The sequence below is a fragment of the Lagenorhynchus albirostris genome, chromosome 2, assembly GCF_949774975.1.
Source record: "Lagenorhynchus albirostris chromosome 2, mLagAlb1.1, whole genome shotgun sequence".
In the NCBI taxonomy this organism is placed as follows: Eukaryota; Metazoa; Chordata; class Mammalia; order Artiodactyla; family Delphinidae; genus Lagenorhynchus; species Lagenorhynchus albirostris.
Genome location: NC_083096.1, coordinates 15,908,060 through 15,925,018, shown reverse-complemented (window position 1 = coordinate 15,925,018; position 16,959 = coordinate 15,908,060). Strand labels below are relative to the sequence as shown.

The window sequence follows — 16,959 nt, the reverse complement described above, 5'->3', positions numbered from 1 at the left end:
TTGGTTAATAAACATGTTTTTTCCAGTTGACCAACGGATACAAGCAGTTCAGCTAATCATTTGTGAGGTTAGAAAAATGGGAATTTGGGGGACTGTGTCTGGCCTTGTCATAGGTAAACAAGGGGCCATCCACAGCTAAGTCGTATGGGGAAGGGTGGGTTTCTTTGCAGTAAGCGGTTTCCAAAACACAAAAGAGTTGGGGGGGGAGGGGTTTAAACTTTGCTGTTTTCTAGGATCACAGGACTTAGGGAGAGTTCAACATTGTCCGTTGATTTTAAGCAAAGATGAGGTAACCCTGGGCAATACTATTAGGTGTGACCGAGCAGGACCCTATGGGGCCTTCCCAGAACTGACCCACACCCCGCGACCTCCATCTGCCTCTTGTCTGTAGAGAAGTTTTAGCCTCCTAGGCCTTCCCCAAGTTCCAAAGAGTAAATTTAATCAGAGAAATGAGAAAATGCAGAAAGAAAGGAAAACAGTCAAGCAAGACAAAATAATAAGAGTTTAGCCATTAAACAAAGTTAAGGACCTTTAGTTCCTCCTCAAGGACTATAGATAATATTCTGAGCCGTATGCTTTGAGCTGTTTTGCAGATACTGAAACCACCACCAAGCAGAAGTAGTTAACTGTATGTTGCCCACAAGCACGGAGACCCCAGGCCGGTTGGAACCAGAAGGTTGATGATGTTGACTCCTGATGACCTCACCACCAACCAATCGGAAGAATGTTTACTAGCTGATCACACACCCCACAATGCCCCTCCCTCACCCTGTCTTTAAAAACCTTTCCCTGAAAGCCTTCAGGGAGTTCGGGCCTTTTAAGCACTAGCTACCGGAAACCCTTGCTTGGTGCCTGAAATAAATGCTCCACTTTCCTTCACCACAACCTGGTGTCAGTAGATTGGCTTTACTGTGTATGGGCAAGAGGACCCAAGTTTGGTTCAGTAACGTTAGGAAATGTAGCTTTTAGTATGATGTTAGAATAAGTCAAAAACATTGCCTTCTCAATGGCTTGGTTTGATATGAGTTTCTTAGATATGCCCAGTCAAGGTAAAAGGAATCTTAATGATTCAAGCCAGATCAGAATTCAATACAGAATTGGGGGCTAAATAATAAACAAGAAAATGCATTTTTCTAACCCTGACTCCTGTGCCTCTGTCTCCCTTGGTGACCTACGGTGATCTATGGGGACGTCTAAGCCTCCTGCCATCAACTGCTTTAGGTCCTGCGTCATCTATTGTTTTTTACTTTGCAGATGTATCTGACAAAGGGCATGCAGAAAAGAAAAAAAATCTAACACTGTTTTAGGCTCAGAGGTTAAGTCTTTGGCAGAGCTGTACAGAGAATCAGAATCTCCTAAATTCCCAGACTCAAGCATTCCCATTAAAAGAGGAAAGCCACATTATTTTCTTATATTACTGAATTTCTAAGAAAGGTAAATACAGACCAGTGCATCTGGAGTATCTGCCTCTGGAAAAGAAGCAAAAAAGATCTACTTCTTCCTCTTTTTTTTTCCCCTTACACTACAGAACCACCGAGAGGTGGACAGATACTAGAGATCTGCCCTGGGCTGGGCTCCAACACACTCACATCTGCATAGGAAGGTCCCTTCCCAAAGCAGTGTAAGTCAGCAAAATAATGTTAATTCAACTTGCCTTAGTTCAACACAGGACTTTCAGAAGGTATTTTACTATCTTTCTTCACCCAAAATAAAATCCGTTATTAGCAGAAGCAAGAATTAATAGATTAATGAGAGAGAATATAATAGGGTAACATTAAAACACAGGTTTTAAGGACGTTAATGAAATTCACTTAAGAAATTTCCCCATTTATAATAGCTTCACAATTAAGCTAAAAATCATACTGTCTGATACAAAAGAAATTATACTTTTGTCGTGGCTCTTCCCCAAATCTCAGCAGAAACCAAGGAAGCCTCATAATCGCTAAATTCAGCTTCCTATTAGGCAAATAACACATAAAAGTGAACACAGAAATGATAGAAATAAAACTTCTAAGCTGGAAACTGACTTTATTACTGTGAAATCATATGAATAATTTCTAATTGATTTGTATTGGGCAGGAATCTTATATTCCAGAACCATGCTCATCTATTTATCACAATATTTTATATGACATATGGAAACTAATACATTGCTTCATTAATATTTACAGTCTTTCTCTAGTCATGGCTCAGAGATATTTAACATTCTAAAACATAAGCATTGATAATTACATGTTTTACATTTTACTCTAATTTTTAACCCTGCCAAAACTATTTAGTACAACTAACTTTTAAACTATGTACTCTTTTCTCTCTTTACCATTAGCATATCAATCAAATTTGCATTATACTGGTTTGCTCATTTTATTAAAAGCGAATTCAGGGCACAATTGACTTTTCATTTGTTTAACAAGTGAAGAAATATTTACCCTGACAGCCATTGCATTGTAGAGATTCATCTTCATAGTGTAATATGCTAACTGTGAATCGAGAAAAAAAAAAAGATGGCATATATTTTAGTTTTACACAAAGACAGTGCAGCCTATTTTTACATATAAAAGATAAGAATCTTTATACATAATACATAATAAGAGTTCTATGCTTAGAAAAATGAAATCAAACTTTGTATTGAAGAGATAGGCTTCCTAATACATAATGCAGGCTTAACCAGAAAAATCTATGGTAGTCAAACTAGGAGCTAATGGAGATATATGACCATAAAGTGCTCTCCGCTGAGTTTGATAATCAATGGTGCTCTACTGAGAATAGAATAACAAAGCAGAAATATTCACAAGTGCTGGTGACACGTAGTATTGTATGATTTATTCACTGGGGTTCTTTTAGCCAAAACTCACAGAAACATAAAAGGAATTCATATTTCAAGACGTCTGGTTTAATGAAAAATTCAAAGGAATGCTGTCTTCAGTCGAAATCGTTCAAGGATATGGATGCAGTGATGGAGCAAAATTGTGCCTTCCAACCATCTGTACAAAATGTTATGTACTTAGCTGCCTCCTGAGTAATCCTTGGGAATTTTGTTTCATTTAATATTCATTTTAACACCATAAAATCATAAATACAATGATATCATGTTACAGCAAATCCCCTGACATAATGAAGACTTCCTAAAGATTTGGTTTCTTTCTAATACAGACACATTTGTCTTTTAATGCACGAATCTCTGTGACAGTAAATAATCATTTAGCAACATGGCTTATTTCAATGAAAATATTGCTTTAAATAAAACTTCCACATCTGCTCTTTCAATTAAAAAGACACAATTAACATAATTCATGACAGTACAATAAACATTGAAATACATATTTTTTCCACACAAAATACACCTTTATCCATTTTATTCAGTCAAAACTCATCAGACTAATATAAACTTGAACTTAGGTAATAGGTGTTATGTTTCAGCAAAAATCAGAGATAAGTGCCTTAGCCTTTTATATAGGGGTTTTCTTCCTCCCTGCAACAAACAGGAATTCATATAAAAGGGTTTCACTGTAATTAGTATTGTTTGAATTGCCTGATCTGATCCACAGCAAATTGTCTGTGGAGAGCAGCAGGGCTAGATTAGTTATCAACAGTCTGAGCAGTTAGTAAACAGTTGGTTGCAATATGTTATTTACAAATGAACACAATGATGTTACTTCATTTTAAATTCTCTTTCTTCGTTATGGCAAGCAAGGCATAATTCTTGGTGTTTGAGGTCAACTTAAAATATTTACTTAGAGTATTTCTTCAAGGCAAATATAACCATTAAATATTTTTACACAGAAGAAACATATTGGAAATTATATATTTGAGAAAGGTGGGTTCAGAAAAAGATATTGCTTCTTATCTTTTTTCATATTGCTGTTCAGTCAGCAGCAGTGAGCATTAGCGAGCTTTCAAGCCACAGACCTGAGTTCAGGTCCTGACGTTGCTCTTACCAGCTGTGCGGCTTGAACAAGTTACTTGAAGTCTCCCAGTCTTGATTTCTAGCCTTACAAAATGGGACATCACATACTCCATGGAGTTCTTGTGAAGAATAAAATGAGATCAGGTATTTAAGGTGCTTGGGACATAGCTGATGGTCATTAGGAAAGGGATTATCACTGCTACACATTTTGCGGCTAAAAGTATGTGATTTAACTATAAGTAAAATTCCAAACGGTATAAGAGGTTAAATTTCATTCTGAACAAAGAAGAGATATAGGTTTGAGCCTAAGAATTTTGAATTTTATAGTTAAAAGGTGGGAAAGCACTTTGATTCCAGGTTATCATTCTCATGTGAAGCACAGACAGATGTTACATTGACTCTCAATTCTATAGCCCACATCTGAAAGTACCACAAAAACATCTGAGAAAACATTGTATGATCCACTTATATGAGGTACCTGGATTAGTCGAATTCACAGAGACAAAAAGTAGAATAGTAGTTACCAGGCCCTGGGGGAAAAGGAGGAGCTAGTGTTTAGTGGGTACAGAGTTTCCCTTTAAGATGATGGAAAAGTTTTGGAGATTGTTAGTGGTGATACTTGCATAACAATGTGAATGTACTTAATGTCACTGAACAGTACAGTTAAAAATAGTCAAAATGATCAATTTTATGCTATATATATTTTACCACAATTTTTAAAACCACTAAAAAATAATTTGTGAATGTGAATCATGCATTTCCATAAGCCATCTATGAGATACATTAGATACTTTGAGATTTTGTAAAATACTGTCTCTATATTTCTATTCTGAGCAATGATGATTATTTGTTATACTAATATTTGTTCTTTTGGTTACATGAGTAGTTAAATTATAATTCATACTAAAACCCTTGTTCTTAATATTATTTTCCAGGATTCTGTCCTAAAAGTTTTCTTTTTTTCTTCCATTCCATGGAGTTGGATAAGCAAATATATCACAGCTACTAAATACTGATAACATATCCAAGAATGACAGACGATAGTAATTCATCAGCAGAGAAAAATCCCCAAATTTTCCTTACTATATATTAATTTCCTATTTTATCATTAAGGTACCAAGTCTATTTTAAGGAGGAAGACTAAAGATCTGGGGTGAAAATCAAGCATAAAAGATGATAGTTTCAATGTAATGAAAACATGATGTTCAATTATAGATGTTTCCCAACTATTTGTTGACTAAATGAAGGAAGGGGAAAAGAGAGGGAGGGGGAGAAAGAAAAGAGGGAGAGAAAGATAAACAGAATTGATATGTTGCATTTAGAACAGATAGAGTAGGAAGAATTCCTGGGATGAAAATTGCATTTGAACACTAAATAAACCACTTGTTGGCCATATGGCCCTTGTCATGTCACCTAGCTCAATTTTCAGAAGGCTTCTGAAATTTTTTCTGGAAGTTGTATTCCTTTTAAAATCGATTTTCTCAGTTGTCAGTATCCATGCGGACTTTTTGGACAGGGCTGCTATCCAATGGGATTGAACCGTGATATCGATGGGAGCATGTCTTGTGTGTGAGTTTCCGTTTTTTCTACCAGGTGAATTACAGTGCAGGGGCAGGGGTGGGGACAGGTTAGAACCACTCTCTTAGAGGTCAAGTGATATTCAAAGCTCACTGCACCAGGTCCCAATTTTGTTCTCCGATCATCTCCCACCACGTTGCTCCTTTAAACCTAAATCTGATCAAATTATTATCTTTTCTTCTTCACGTCTGTGCTCCTACTACTCGCCTTGCCTAAAACGTCTTATCATCCTTTTTTAGCTGTCCAAATCCTCTGTGTCCTGCTGTTCTCACAAACATTTATAGGAGAAACCACCTTTTCTCCCCCAGTCTAAGCACCAGCAACTGGAAGAAGCTGCTGGCATTCTCTCAGCTCCAGTGGATACTTTCAAACCATTTCAAACCAGTAGGAAGTACTCCTTTAGAAACAACAACAACTACCATGACAAAAACCCAAAGGACAAAAAACCTCACTGTTTACTCTCAAGCTTTTCACATTTATCACTCTCTCTCTCTTTCTGGTGTTGTCACCCGTCCTCATGTCTCCAGGTACACTCTCCTCCTTTCCCCTCCTCGCCTCCCCGACCTACTCCAATAATATGCTCTAAACGTTTTGGCACCAAGCTAAAGGTCTTATTCTTCACCACAACTCCTGCCGTATCCTAAGGCTTTCCAAATTCACATATACAACACACTCAATTACCTGCTCTCACTATTGCCTGCCTTTCCCAGTCGCGATGACATCCACTTCCCATAGCCATGTTCCAGACCCTGTGAACTAGTTTCTCCTCTTAAGTCTTAAACTCAGATTGCAAATTCTCCTCCTTAAATCCCTGATAGCTTAATTTCTATTAAAGGCTTTTCCACCTAGTAGACAGATCTAGTACAGGTATGTCCTTCTCCTCAGTTTCAAGTTCCTTCTTCACATATGTTTATATACAATGGCTACATTGATAGTTTGCTAATGAACATATCATAAATTAACTGATCTTTCCATTATTGTTGAGCATTTAGGTTGGAAACCAAGAAAACCTGAGTTTCAAACGGTCAATCATTTTCAAAAAACAGAACATTTAAAGTAATACATATTTATAATAAATTTGAGTAATACATCTATATGAACTTGACCAGATCAATTGGCTTTATTTGCTAGACTGGGCAATACAGAGGAAATATTTGCATTAAAGTGATGACTCTGGAAACTCTAGAAGCCAGGCACATATGGATAACAGATCTGGGGAGCCTCAGCCTTTGTTATTTTCCACATCAGTGCCATCCTCATTTCATAATTTTGAGTATGATCATTAAAATGATTTATTATCAAATAATCACGAGTATTTTGTGCATATGCTTTGCCTTGTTCGCTGGCAACTGATACCAATCTGGTCGTTACCAACAGCTGATTGTTAAAATAACCTTCCGTCTTCTACACACACACAAAATTAAAAGCCAATTACGTTATTTTTCACCGTTATTATTAACGTAATCTTTAAAAGCAAGTAAACTAAATCTAAATCATATTATTATAATGAAAATATGTTAGCAAAGTTTTAAATTTATATTAGAAAAGTCAGAGTCTTAAGTTATCCAGCCTTTGGTATTTATTTAAAAAGCCAGATCCTGAGGGGAAAAAGTAGATTATGTTTCAGTTTTCTGCTCTAACACTAAAGAGTGACAAATGTTGCCTCATTAACATATAACTGAATTGGAAGCCTTATAAAGAGATTTATAAAAAGAGTTGGGCTTATAGAAGGAACATTCATTTATCTAATGAAGAGAAATAAAAATGTCCGTACAAGCAACCATGACAATCTCATCAGTTTTAAAAATAATGACTGAAATTTTATGTATTTTTACTATCCATTCAAAAACAAACCTGCTGGTATTTATGATGACAACGCAAAATGGGATTTGATAGCAGATGATATCCTTTGTTCCATTTAAGGTTAATAGGATTTCTTTCCATTGTTACTCTTTCAAATACTAATCAAATATGAAAACTTTGTGAGAAGAGCAGTAAAATGATAAGCAGTATATAAGTACTGTGAGCCTTTTCAGCAATAAATTAAATTATTTTTATAATTTGAAGAATAATCTATTTTTAATGAATATTATCTTTATAAATTAATCAGTTCTACCAGAGGCTATTAATATACTTTAACAAAAAGTTTTAACCAAGTTCTGTTAATGTGGTGTCATATATATGTTATTCACCAAATGATCTCAATTTAAAAACATAACACTGAGCTATTTAGAACTACAGTTACAAATCTATTTTCACAATAATGCATATAGAATTAATCACATATATCAGGGTAGCTGCTCTCAGAGTGTGGTGACTAAAAATAGCGTACTTGATATTAAACATCATATAAACTATATAATGGGGAAACTGAAAAGGATAACAAGATGCATACTATTAGGTTATATTGATGTCCTATTAGGTTATATTGATGAATTCACTCAGGTAACGCTCAAAGTGTTAGTTTTCCGAAAGAGGGAGATGAAATATTTGAACATTTTTCTGGTACTATCGCCTACAGAAATAACTATTTTCACTTCACCATTTATGAAATAAAGCAAAAAGTGGTGAGGACAATCTATATAGAACATTATACAGCTGAAAACAAGAAGGGGACCAAAACAGTAGGACCATTTGAGTATCCAATGGGAAGCGCAGGTTGCAGTAAAATCATAGCAGGAATTCAGCAGGTCTGGGATGCACGTGCACTGAACACACACACCAGGTGACTAGAAATCCACTGTTAATAAAAAAGAAGAATCAGAGCACATCCTCACTAACAGGGAAAGGTTTTTGAGGTTGTGAATCAACAGTCCTCGGTCCCTACGACGGACAAATTTGGGTTATGCTGCCAGATACGACAGCATTAAAGTCAGCAGGAAGACCTGAATGGACACTGAAAATTAAAATAAACAAAAACAATAGTCATCCAGGAAGCAAAAAAGAATCAAATCAGAAAAGAAAACCGGAATGGCTCTGTTATCATGGGTTAGTGAGGGGCACCATAGTGGAGAACGCATAACACTATAGGACTGGATAAGTTGACTGGTGTTGCTGTGAGAATTATTTAAAAGCTGGAGAGAAATATTCTGGTATAGTAAAATTTTGAGGGAGGATGTCTAAAAATACAGAACTTATCTAAAGAGATCCTAGGACTTCTGACTTTCCACAGTTCCCTTTGTTTGACCTTTGCCACACATGAGACTGTTGATAACTCCAAGTTTTCTAACAGTTTTCTCCTCTGCTTCCTGTGATATTTTGTCTCTGTTTTTCTGCTTATTATCTACCTATAACTCCCTTCCTCTGCCTAAATCCTACTAATGCATTCCACAAGCCTCAATCCTTGGCCCTCTGCTCTACTGTTCAGATACTTTTCCATCAGGTAGAAAATCCTGCCATCTTATAATGATGGCTCTAAAACCTCTATCTCTAGCTCTGACTCTTCATCTAAAAGTCCTCTTTAATAAGCTTTTGTTCAGTGCTAACTATAATGTGCCAGACACTCTTCCGAGAGATAGCAAAGTCGCCGTACAAGACAGCACCACATGGAGGTGTCCTAACATCATCACAAACTCAAAATCTCACAACATCTTTTTGTAAAAGCTTCACTGAGTGTCCCATTCAGAATGTTTTCTTATCAACATCATGCTTTTGTTGTCATTACAACCATTAATCAGCTTTGCTGAGATAAAAATGCAGCTATCTTACTAGCTTATAAGACAAAAAGTTTATTTCTTACTCACATTGCACGTGGGCTAAGTTTCCCTGTGGCTGTGGCCCACAACACATGGCTTAGCCCAAAATCAATGAGATGGGGAGGAATCATTATTTTATGAGGAGGCGGGTAGGGAAGAATTTTTGGCACATGTGGATACCAATCTACCAGCTAGGTTGACCATAGCAAAGTCTTCCAACTTATATCCTGGTGAGTTATTAATTTATCCAGTTAGCCAAAAATTCTACAGGCTTTCTATGTGACATTTACTGTGATCCTTTGAGATATAATAAATAGAATAGTCATTGCATCTCAGGAGCTCCCAAATAAGAGATGTAAATAAACAAATGGGTCACAGTGACACAAACACCTACAGGAGTAAAGCATGAGGAAGGCACACCTAATACCTGCAGTCTCCTACCATTCTATACGCAGCCTCAGGAGATCCGGAAGGTTAATCCGTAAGTAAAGTCTTGAAGGATGAATAGGGATTCAGACCAATGGGAGGCAGGTCAGAGTGAAGAATGGCATTCCAGGCAGAGTAAAGAGCACTTGCAAAAAACCTGTAGGACATGGCGTATCTTGATATATCATGGAAAGTGGGTTAACGTGTCCAGAGTATGTTTATACAGGTTTAGCAAGAAGTGAGGTTAGATAAGCCATCATGAGACTATGAAAACGTGACATGTCATGTTGAAGAGTATGAATTTTGTGCTGTATGCTACAGTGAGGATGGTGGGCATGGGAGTGAAACTATCAAGTTTAGGTTGGAGTCAAGAGATTTTCTGAGGGACAATGCAAAGTATTTGATGACTGATAAGAGAGAGCGGGTGGGGAAAAGAAGATGGTGGGGAGTCAGGGATGACTGTGGGTTTCCAGCTGAACGGTTATATCATTTACCTGAATAAAGGAATATAGAAGGAGGAATAGATTGGGGCTATCTGAGGGACCTCCAGAGAAGACTTTTAGTAGGTACTTAGCATATGGATCTGCAGGGATCAGGAACTGAGGTCCATCATCTAATCACCCTGAGCCTCCATGTCTCTGCCTATAAAATGAAGATACAACACCTGCACGTTCGACTTGACAGACTGTTACTGGAAAATATGAAACAATGAATGTAAAACATGTGTTTAAACAAGGAAGTCCTTTAGGGCTTCCCTGGTGGTGCAGTGGTTGAGAGTCCGTCTGCCGATGCAGGGGACACGGGTTCGTGCCCGGTCCGAGAAGATCCCACAGGCCGCGGAGCGGCTGGGCACGTGAGCCATGGCCGCTGAGCCTGCGCGTCCGGAGCCTGTGCTCCGCAACGGGAGAGGCCACAACAGTGAGAGGCCCGCGTACCACGAGAAAAAAAAAAGAAAGTCCTTTAAAAATGTAGGAAGTTATTTTATTAAAGTCACATTCAGCTCCTTACCAACCTGCCGCTGCGCATCAAATACTCTGAGCCATCTAGATCAACATCCTCACCATTTCCTGTTACACCACGCTCATTCCCAGTTTCAGACCTTCATTCACGCTGTTCCTAACCGAAATGGCCTTCCCTCTCCCCAGGCTATAGTCTACTGATGCCCCGAGGTTCAGTGCAAGTCTCACCTCTTAGACTTTTGGAGGTAACATTAACTTCTCACCTGAGCGCTTATTACATGCCTGTGTGTGTTTGGTGGGGGTAGTGCCTTTTAAATTGACTTTCCTTTTTAATTAATTTATTTAATAGATAATATATTCACAGTGTTTAAAATTCAAAAGCTACCAAAGAGTTTACAGTAAAAAGTCTACTTCCTACGCTTATTCCTCAAGTTCTCTTCCCCCCAGGCATTTAATAACATCAGTTTTTGGTGATCCTTCCCCAGACAAGCAAATTAAAATCAGTGGCTTTCAGATTATGCTCTGGTGGCTCAGATGACAACAGAGGCCACAGGGAAAGAGACCAAGCAGTTCTGTTTCTTCTGATTCCAAAATAGCTGCACTGTTTGTACTTATTTTACATACAGGGCTAAAAATTTTGCTAAATTTTAGTAACAGCAACTGTTACTAAAGTTTTTAAATTGCTAACTATACCATTCATTTTGTAGCCTAATATATACTATATGGCATTATTATTATTATTGTATTCATATACAGCTGTTAGGCAAAAACAAAAATTTATGCAGAATAAATTTGGAAATGGTGGTTTAAATAATTACTATAGGACTATGTGTTCTCGGCCCTAAAATCTGAGCTCTGAGAAATTACACTGAGGGTGTGTGGGGATGATAAGAGGAGAGGTGTAAGCAGAAAAAGAGAAAAAACGGAGTAAATATTCCACATGCCTGGGAAAGAGCAGGGCGTTAGCTTTTGTAATAAGAAAATACGACACTGGGCATTCTTATTGCTCCTGGGAGGTGGCTAAAACTCTAGGGATAAACTTGGTGGCAGCTGTGGAAGAGACAGGATCCTAAGCACTAGGGAAGATATCAGCTTTGGCAAAAATTCCCTTTCCCTTTATGTGGCCCAGTAGCCATGGAATCCTCCAAGGATGAATCCTGAAGGATCAAACACACACGTGAGCTCGGACAATAGACATCTCACGAATGAAGACCCGACAAAAGTAAGAATCTCTGCTTTGTTGGCACTACTTAAGTCTCACAGGACTTCTGTATAAACCAGAGAAGGGAAATCTCCAATAATGACTGAGATTGAACTGCCTATCAAACCTATATATAAGGGTTTTGGAATCAAACCAAATTGGGTTTGAACTTTTCTCCACTTATCACTAACAGTGTATCCTTGGGGAAGTAACTATCTCTGAGCCTAAAATTCGTCATCTATTAAATGGTGATAGTATTCACAGGAGTGGTATAAGACTTTAGTTGGTATATACATTAAGTATACAAAATGCTTAGTACAATATTTCACTTTCACTAGTCAACCAGTAAATGTCAGCTATTTTAATCTCATTCAATAATTATGTACTGAGATCAGATTATGCTATTTATTGAATCCTTATGTGCATTCAATGGCAAAAACAGATAAATAAATAAAACAGACCTGTTCTGAAATACCTTACAGATTAATAGATTTAAAAACCATCAAGAACCAATCTGAGGAAAATCTCCATTTTTAATTGTTTTCAAGAGCCCAAAGATAATTAGATGCAAATCTGGAGAATAACTTGGCAATGATGCTGAGCAATACTCTTTTTGATCAAACCTAGTTGAGACACTAAAGTAACAAACAATTTTCTTGGGTGGCTCATTACTTGAACTTTTAAAGATATTTTTTCAGCAACTCCAACACCATTAGAACAAATATAGATTCTAAAGTTGAATATTTTGACAATAGTCACTGAAATGTATACACTTTAATATGTTTGATTAAAAGGAGGTGTCAATTCATAATCATCTGAATGGTGGCTGTGAGCAGAAATAGCAGCAATGAAAGTTAAGTCATAATGTTCATGGAATGACATATACATAAGTATACTCTCCTGTCTTGTCTACACAAAGATAGAGATCTCCAACCACTAATGAATAATAATAAACAATAGGGCTAAAAATGCTCATTACTCCATAGAAAACAGCTTAATTTTTGATCATCCTGTTTAAGTAATCTGATTCTATTAAAAACTGACTTGAAGGAGCTCCTACTGGCCAAATCTAGGAAAATTTTAGCACCAAATCAATTAGTGATAATTTATTATAACCCATTAAATAAAATAGGAATTCATGAGTTAAAACTGATGAAAGAAAGAAAGAAAGAAAGAAAGGAAAAGGAAGGAGGAAAGAAAGGAAGGAAGAAAGAGGAAAAAAGGTTTTTTCTTATGCTAAAGTGCTAACAAGTATAAACAGAAGAAATGACAAAATTAGAAAATCACTATTTGACAAATATGATAATAATTGATTCTGGTAAGATCCATCATTAGATGCTAAACCTAGGGTAAAAATTTTTGATGAGGAAGAAGGTATATAACCAGTCTTAAAACATTGCCTCACAAGATAAAAATAGCAAGTCTACAGTGTAAGTGTGTTAAATTATCAAATTTAGCGTTAACTGCCATGCAACAAACTGACAGTATATGGTTCCTAACATGATGTATTGAGATGTATTTCTAGAAAAAAGGCATAACTTCAATTTAACAATGAAGAAACACAACCAAACCAAAACTGAGGAATAATCTGAAAAATAGTCTATATTCTTCAAAAATATCAAGGTCATGAAAAGCAAAGACAGACCAAACATATTAAAGGTGACTAAAGAAAAACAACAGCTAGGTACAACGTGAAATCCTGGTTTTTACCCTGGAAAAGATGTTTTTGCTATAAATGACATTATTGGGAAAATCAGTGAAACATGAATAGCGTCTAAAGATTAGATTAATAGTATTGTACAGATGTCAGTTTCTGATTCTGATCATTTTAATATGGTTATGTAGAAAATATCCACTAATGAATTGAGAGGAAAGAGGCACCACTTCTGCAACTTTGTCTCAAATAATTAAAAATAACCAAAAAAAAAGACCAAAAATATGTATAGAGGGGTAAAAGAAAATGATAAAGTAAATTTGTTCACTTTAGTGAAGAAATCTGCGTAAAGAATATAGGGGAATTCTTTGTACTATTTTTGCAACTTTTCTGTAAATCTGAAATTATTTCAAAACTTAAAAATTACTTTTTAAGTAGTCTGAAATGTCAATGATGTAAGAGATTTGTGTTCTAGACAAGAAACCCCATGCTAACAATTAACAAAATTAATGAAAGATACTTTAAGTTTGTTGCAGACATGTAAGTGGGCTATTCAGCCAGTTAAATTAAAAGAATAAACTTTTCTTTGGTTTTGGTGGATTTTTAAAATCTTAAGTAACATATTAATTAAGTGGGAACGTATAGTATTAAAATAGGAGCTTAACTTGAGAGAATCATGTTATTTAGAGAAGTTATCACTAAAATGGGTTCCCCTGTAGGGACATCAAATCTGCTTTATAAGAGCATCACAGTGATTTTAAACCTAACTGTAAGAGCCAATACTTGTAAAAAGTTTGGGCCAGCATTTTTTTAAAAATACTTTATTTCATTAAATCTAAAGTATTAGGCTCTTACTCCAAGCAGTCCCTGTATTTTATTAACATGTTTTAAACTTTTCTTGCCAAAGGTGAACTCTTATCATTTAGTTGTCTACTTATTTTTTTTCTTTTCCCTCTCTGTATCTTTTAATTTCACTTAGATGCCTCTAATAAAGAATAAATTAAGAACAAATTTAAAGTATTATAGTAGAAAATAGTAACAAATCAGAAAACTTGTGAAGTAGGCAAATGATTATAAACCTCCTCATTTTGTATCAAAAAATTATTTTTTTCTTAATTTCTGAAATCATTAAACTGAAGTATAAGTTGGCATGTTATCTCATACTTCTGCAAGTCTATCAGTGGATATAGATGATTGTGTTATGCTATATTTATTAAGGCAATCTTCAAAAATCCCAAGAGTCAATTATAGGAAATGGTAAGTAGCACAGAGAGAAATTATCTTACATTTTTATTTTGTAGAATTAATTTGGGGCACTTCAACCAATGTTTATTGACAGTGCAATGGGCCAGGGATTGGTCTAAATGTTGGTGGACCAAAGATGAACAAGCTACAGTGATTACTCTGAAAGAGCTCACCGTCTAGAAAATAGAGACTCTTCAACAAATAATACATACAAATGCATATGCTGTGAACAGTACTTTAACAAAAATAAAATATCTAGTATAGTTTGGGTATAAAGAAATGAGTCATCAATTCTCCATGGAAAAATCAGCAAAGGCTTCTGAGAAGAATTCTCATTCTAAAAATTAAACCCAATTTTGTTCTCACATAACTATTATCAATAACTTCAAAACTACATGTAAATGTGACTAAAGTGAATTAGTTACAACAAATTTAATAATTCAAGTGCCAACATATATAAATTTTATATTTACCTTCACAATTAGTTGATAATGTTGTCTGCCTAAGTAACCTCTCCATTGTTTCTGAATAATTGTTGCTACTCTGTGTAAGTACCTGGGTGAAAAATATGCTTATTAGTATGCTTTCATTGAAACAATGATATATCTTCAATTTTTGCTTAGAATATTCCTTTTCACAATTCAAGAAATCAAATTCAAAGCCGAGTTTACATGTACTTTTAAAGACAGTATGAAGGTTCCCAAAAACCCTAAAAATATGACCTAACTAAAAAAACTAAAAACTACTATATGATCCAGCAATCCATTCCTGGGTATATATATCCAAATAAAACAAAAACATTAATTTGAAAAGATACATGTACCCCAATATCCAATAGCAGCATTCTTTATAATTACCAAGATATGGAAGCAGCCTATATGTCCATCAACAGATGAATGGATAAAGAAGATATTTTTATATATACATATATATACACACACACATATATATATGTATATATGTGTATACACACACACACACACACACACACACACACAATGGAATACTGCTCAGCTACAAAAAAGAATGAAATTTTGCCATTTCCAACAACACGGGGTATTATGCCTAGGGAAATTAGTCAGAGAAAGCCAAATACTATATGTTATCACTTATATGTGGAATCTAAAAAATAAAACAAACTAGTGAATATAACAAAAAAGAAACAGACGCGCAGATATAGAGAATGAACTAGTAGTTACCAGTGGGGTGATGGAAGAGGGAGGGAATAGATAGAGGTAGGGTATTAAGAGATACTACTCTGTAAAAAATAAATAAGCTAAAAGGATATATTGTACAGCGCAGGGAATACAGCCTATGTTTTGTAACTATAAATGTAATATAATCTATAAAAATTTTGAATCGCTATTAATATGAAACTAATATTGTAAATTACTTCAATAAAAATAAATAAGTCAAGAGAAAATTAAAAAGAAAGAAGAATGCAATGAGATATTGAAATATATTTTTTAAAAGACTATGTGAAACAGGTCATAGTGACAGGTTAAGAAATAAGCCAGGCACTATTGATATGAATCACTATAAGTACTTTGAAATCATTTGTGAGGTCAAGAAACACTTCCCTTTTTCATTCTTATATTACTCAGTCTATCTTAGCTAAAGTCATTTTAGTCTGCTGAATTAAAAAATACTCTCTGCTCCCATGTTCCTATTTGGTATAGTGGCCAAATGAGAACCATCATCTTCATGCTTTTATTTGCATGTCTGGCTCCTACTAGTAAATATAAGGAATTATACAGTATAACCCCTAGCTGACCATCTGAGTTAATTATGGATTAGTCATATTCTTCCAGGGCAATATTTTTCAGAATTGATGAGAAACTGAGGGAAGTTTGAGCACTGAAGAAAAAGTGGAAACAGTTAAGATAGGCATCAACTGCAGTCTCTGTAATCAGAATGACATCATTTTGGTGTCATTTGCCTTTATTTACCAACACGTTGGAGAGGACTGGAATAGCTTCTTTTTGTTTTGTTTTGTTTTTCTTTCTTACCAGTCAATAAGTTCATTGCTATAAAAATACAAGTCCAATAATTTTTCACATCCTATGGAACTTGAAGAAAATAATCTGATCAAGTATATTTATGACATTGAGAATTTTTAAAAGAGATATGGTCAACATCATTTAGTTTCTTTATATGTGAGAAAATATGACCAAAAAGAGTTATGTCTTTAAAGGACATCATATAATTTATTAACTTCATTACAAGTAAAATAAAAAATTATTTGCAATAAGAACCACATGAATAAATTACATTTTCTAAGGAGTATATTTTTA

At 35.3% G+C, this 16,959-nt stretch overlaps 1 protein-coding gene across 1 annotated transcript in view; it reads right to left on the bottom strand.

The window, feature by feature from the left end:
• Window positions 1-16,959, bottom strand: part of SPATA17 (spermatogenesis associated 17) — a 193,482-nt gene that overhangs the window by 151,375 nt on the left and 25,148 nt on the right. Inside the window, exons 3-4 of the mRNA XM_060142040.1 lie at window positions 15,139-15,220; window positions 2,430-2,480 (exon numbers count right to left, since the gene is read on the bottom strand). Of these exons, the coding sequence (XP_059998023.1) occupies window positions 2,430-2,480; window positions 15,139-15,220 (133 nt within the window). The remainder of the gene's footprint in view (window positions 1-2,429; window positions 2,481-15,138; window positions 15,221-16,959) is intronic.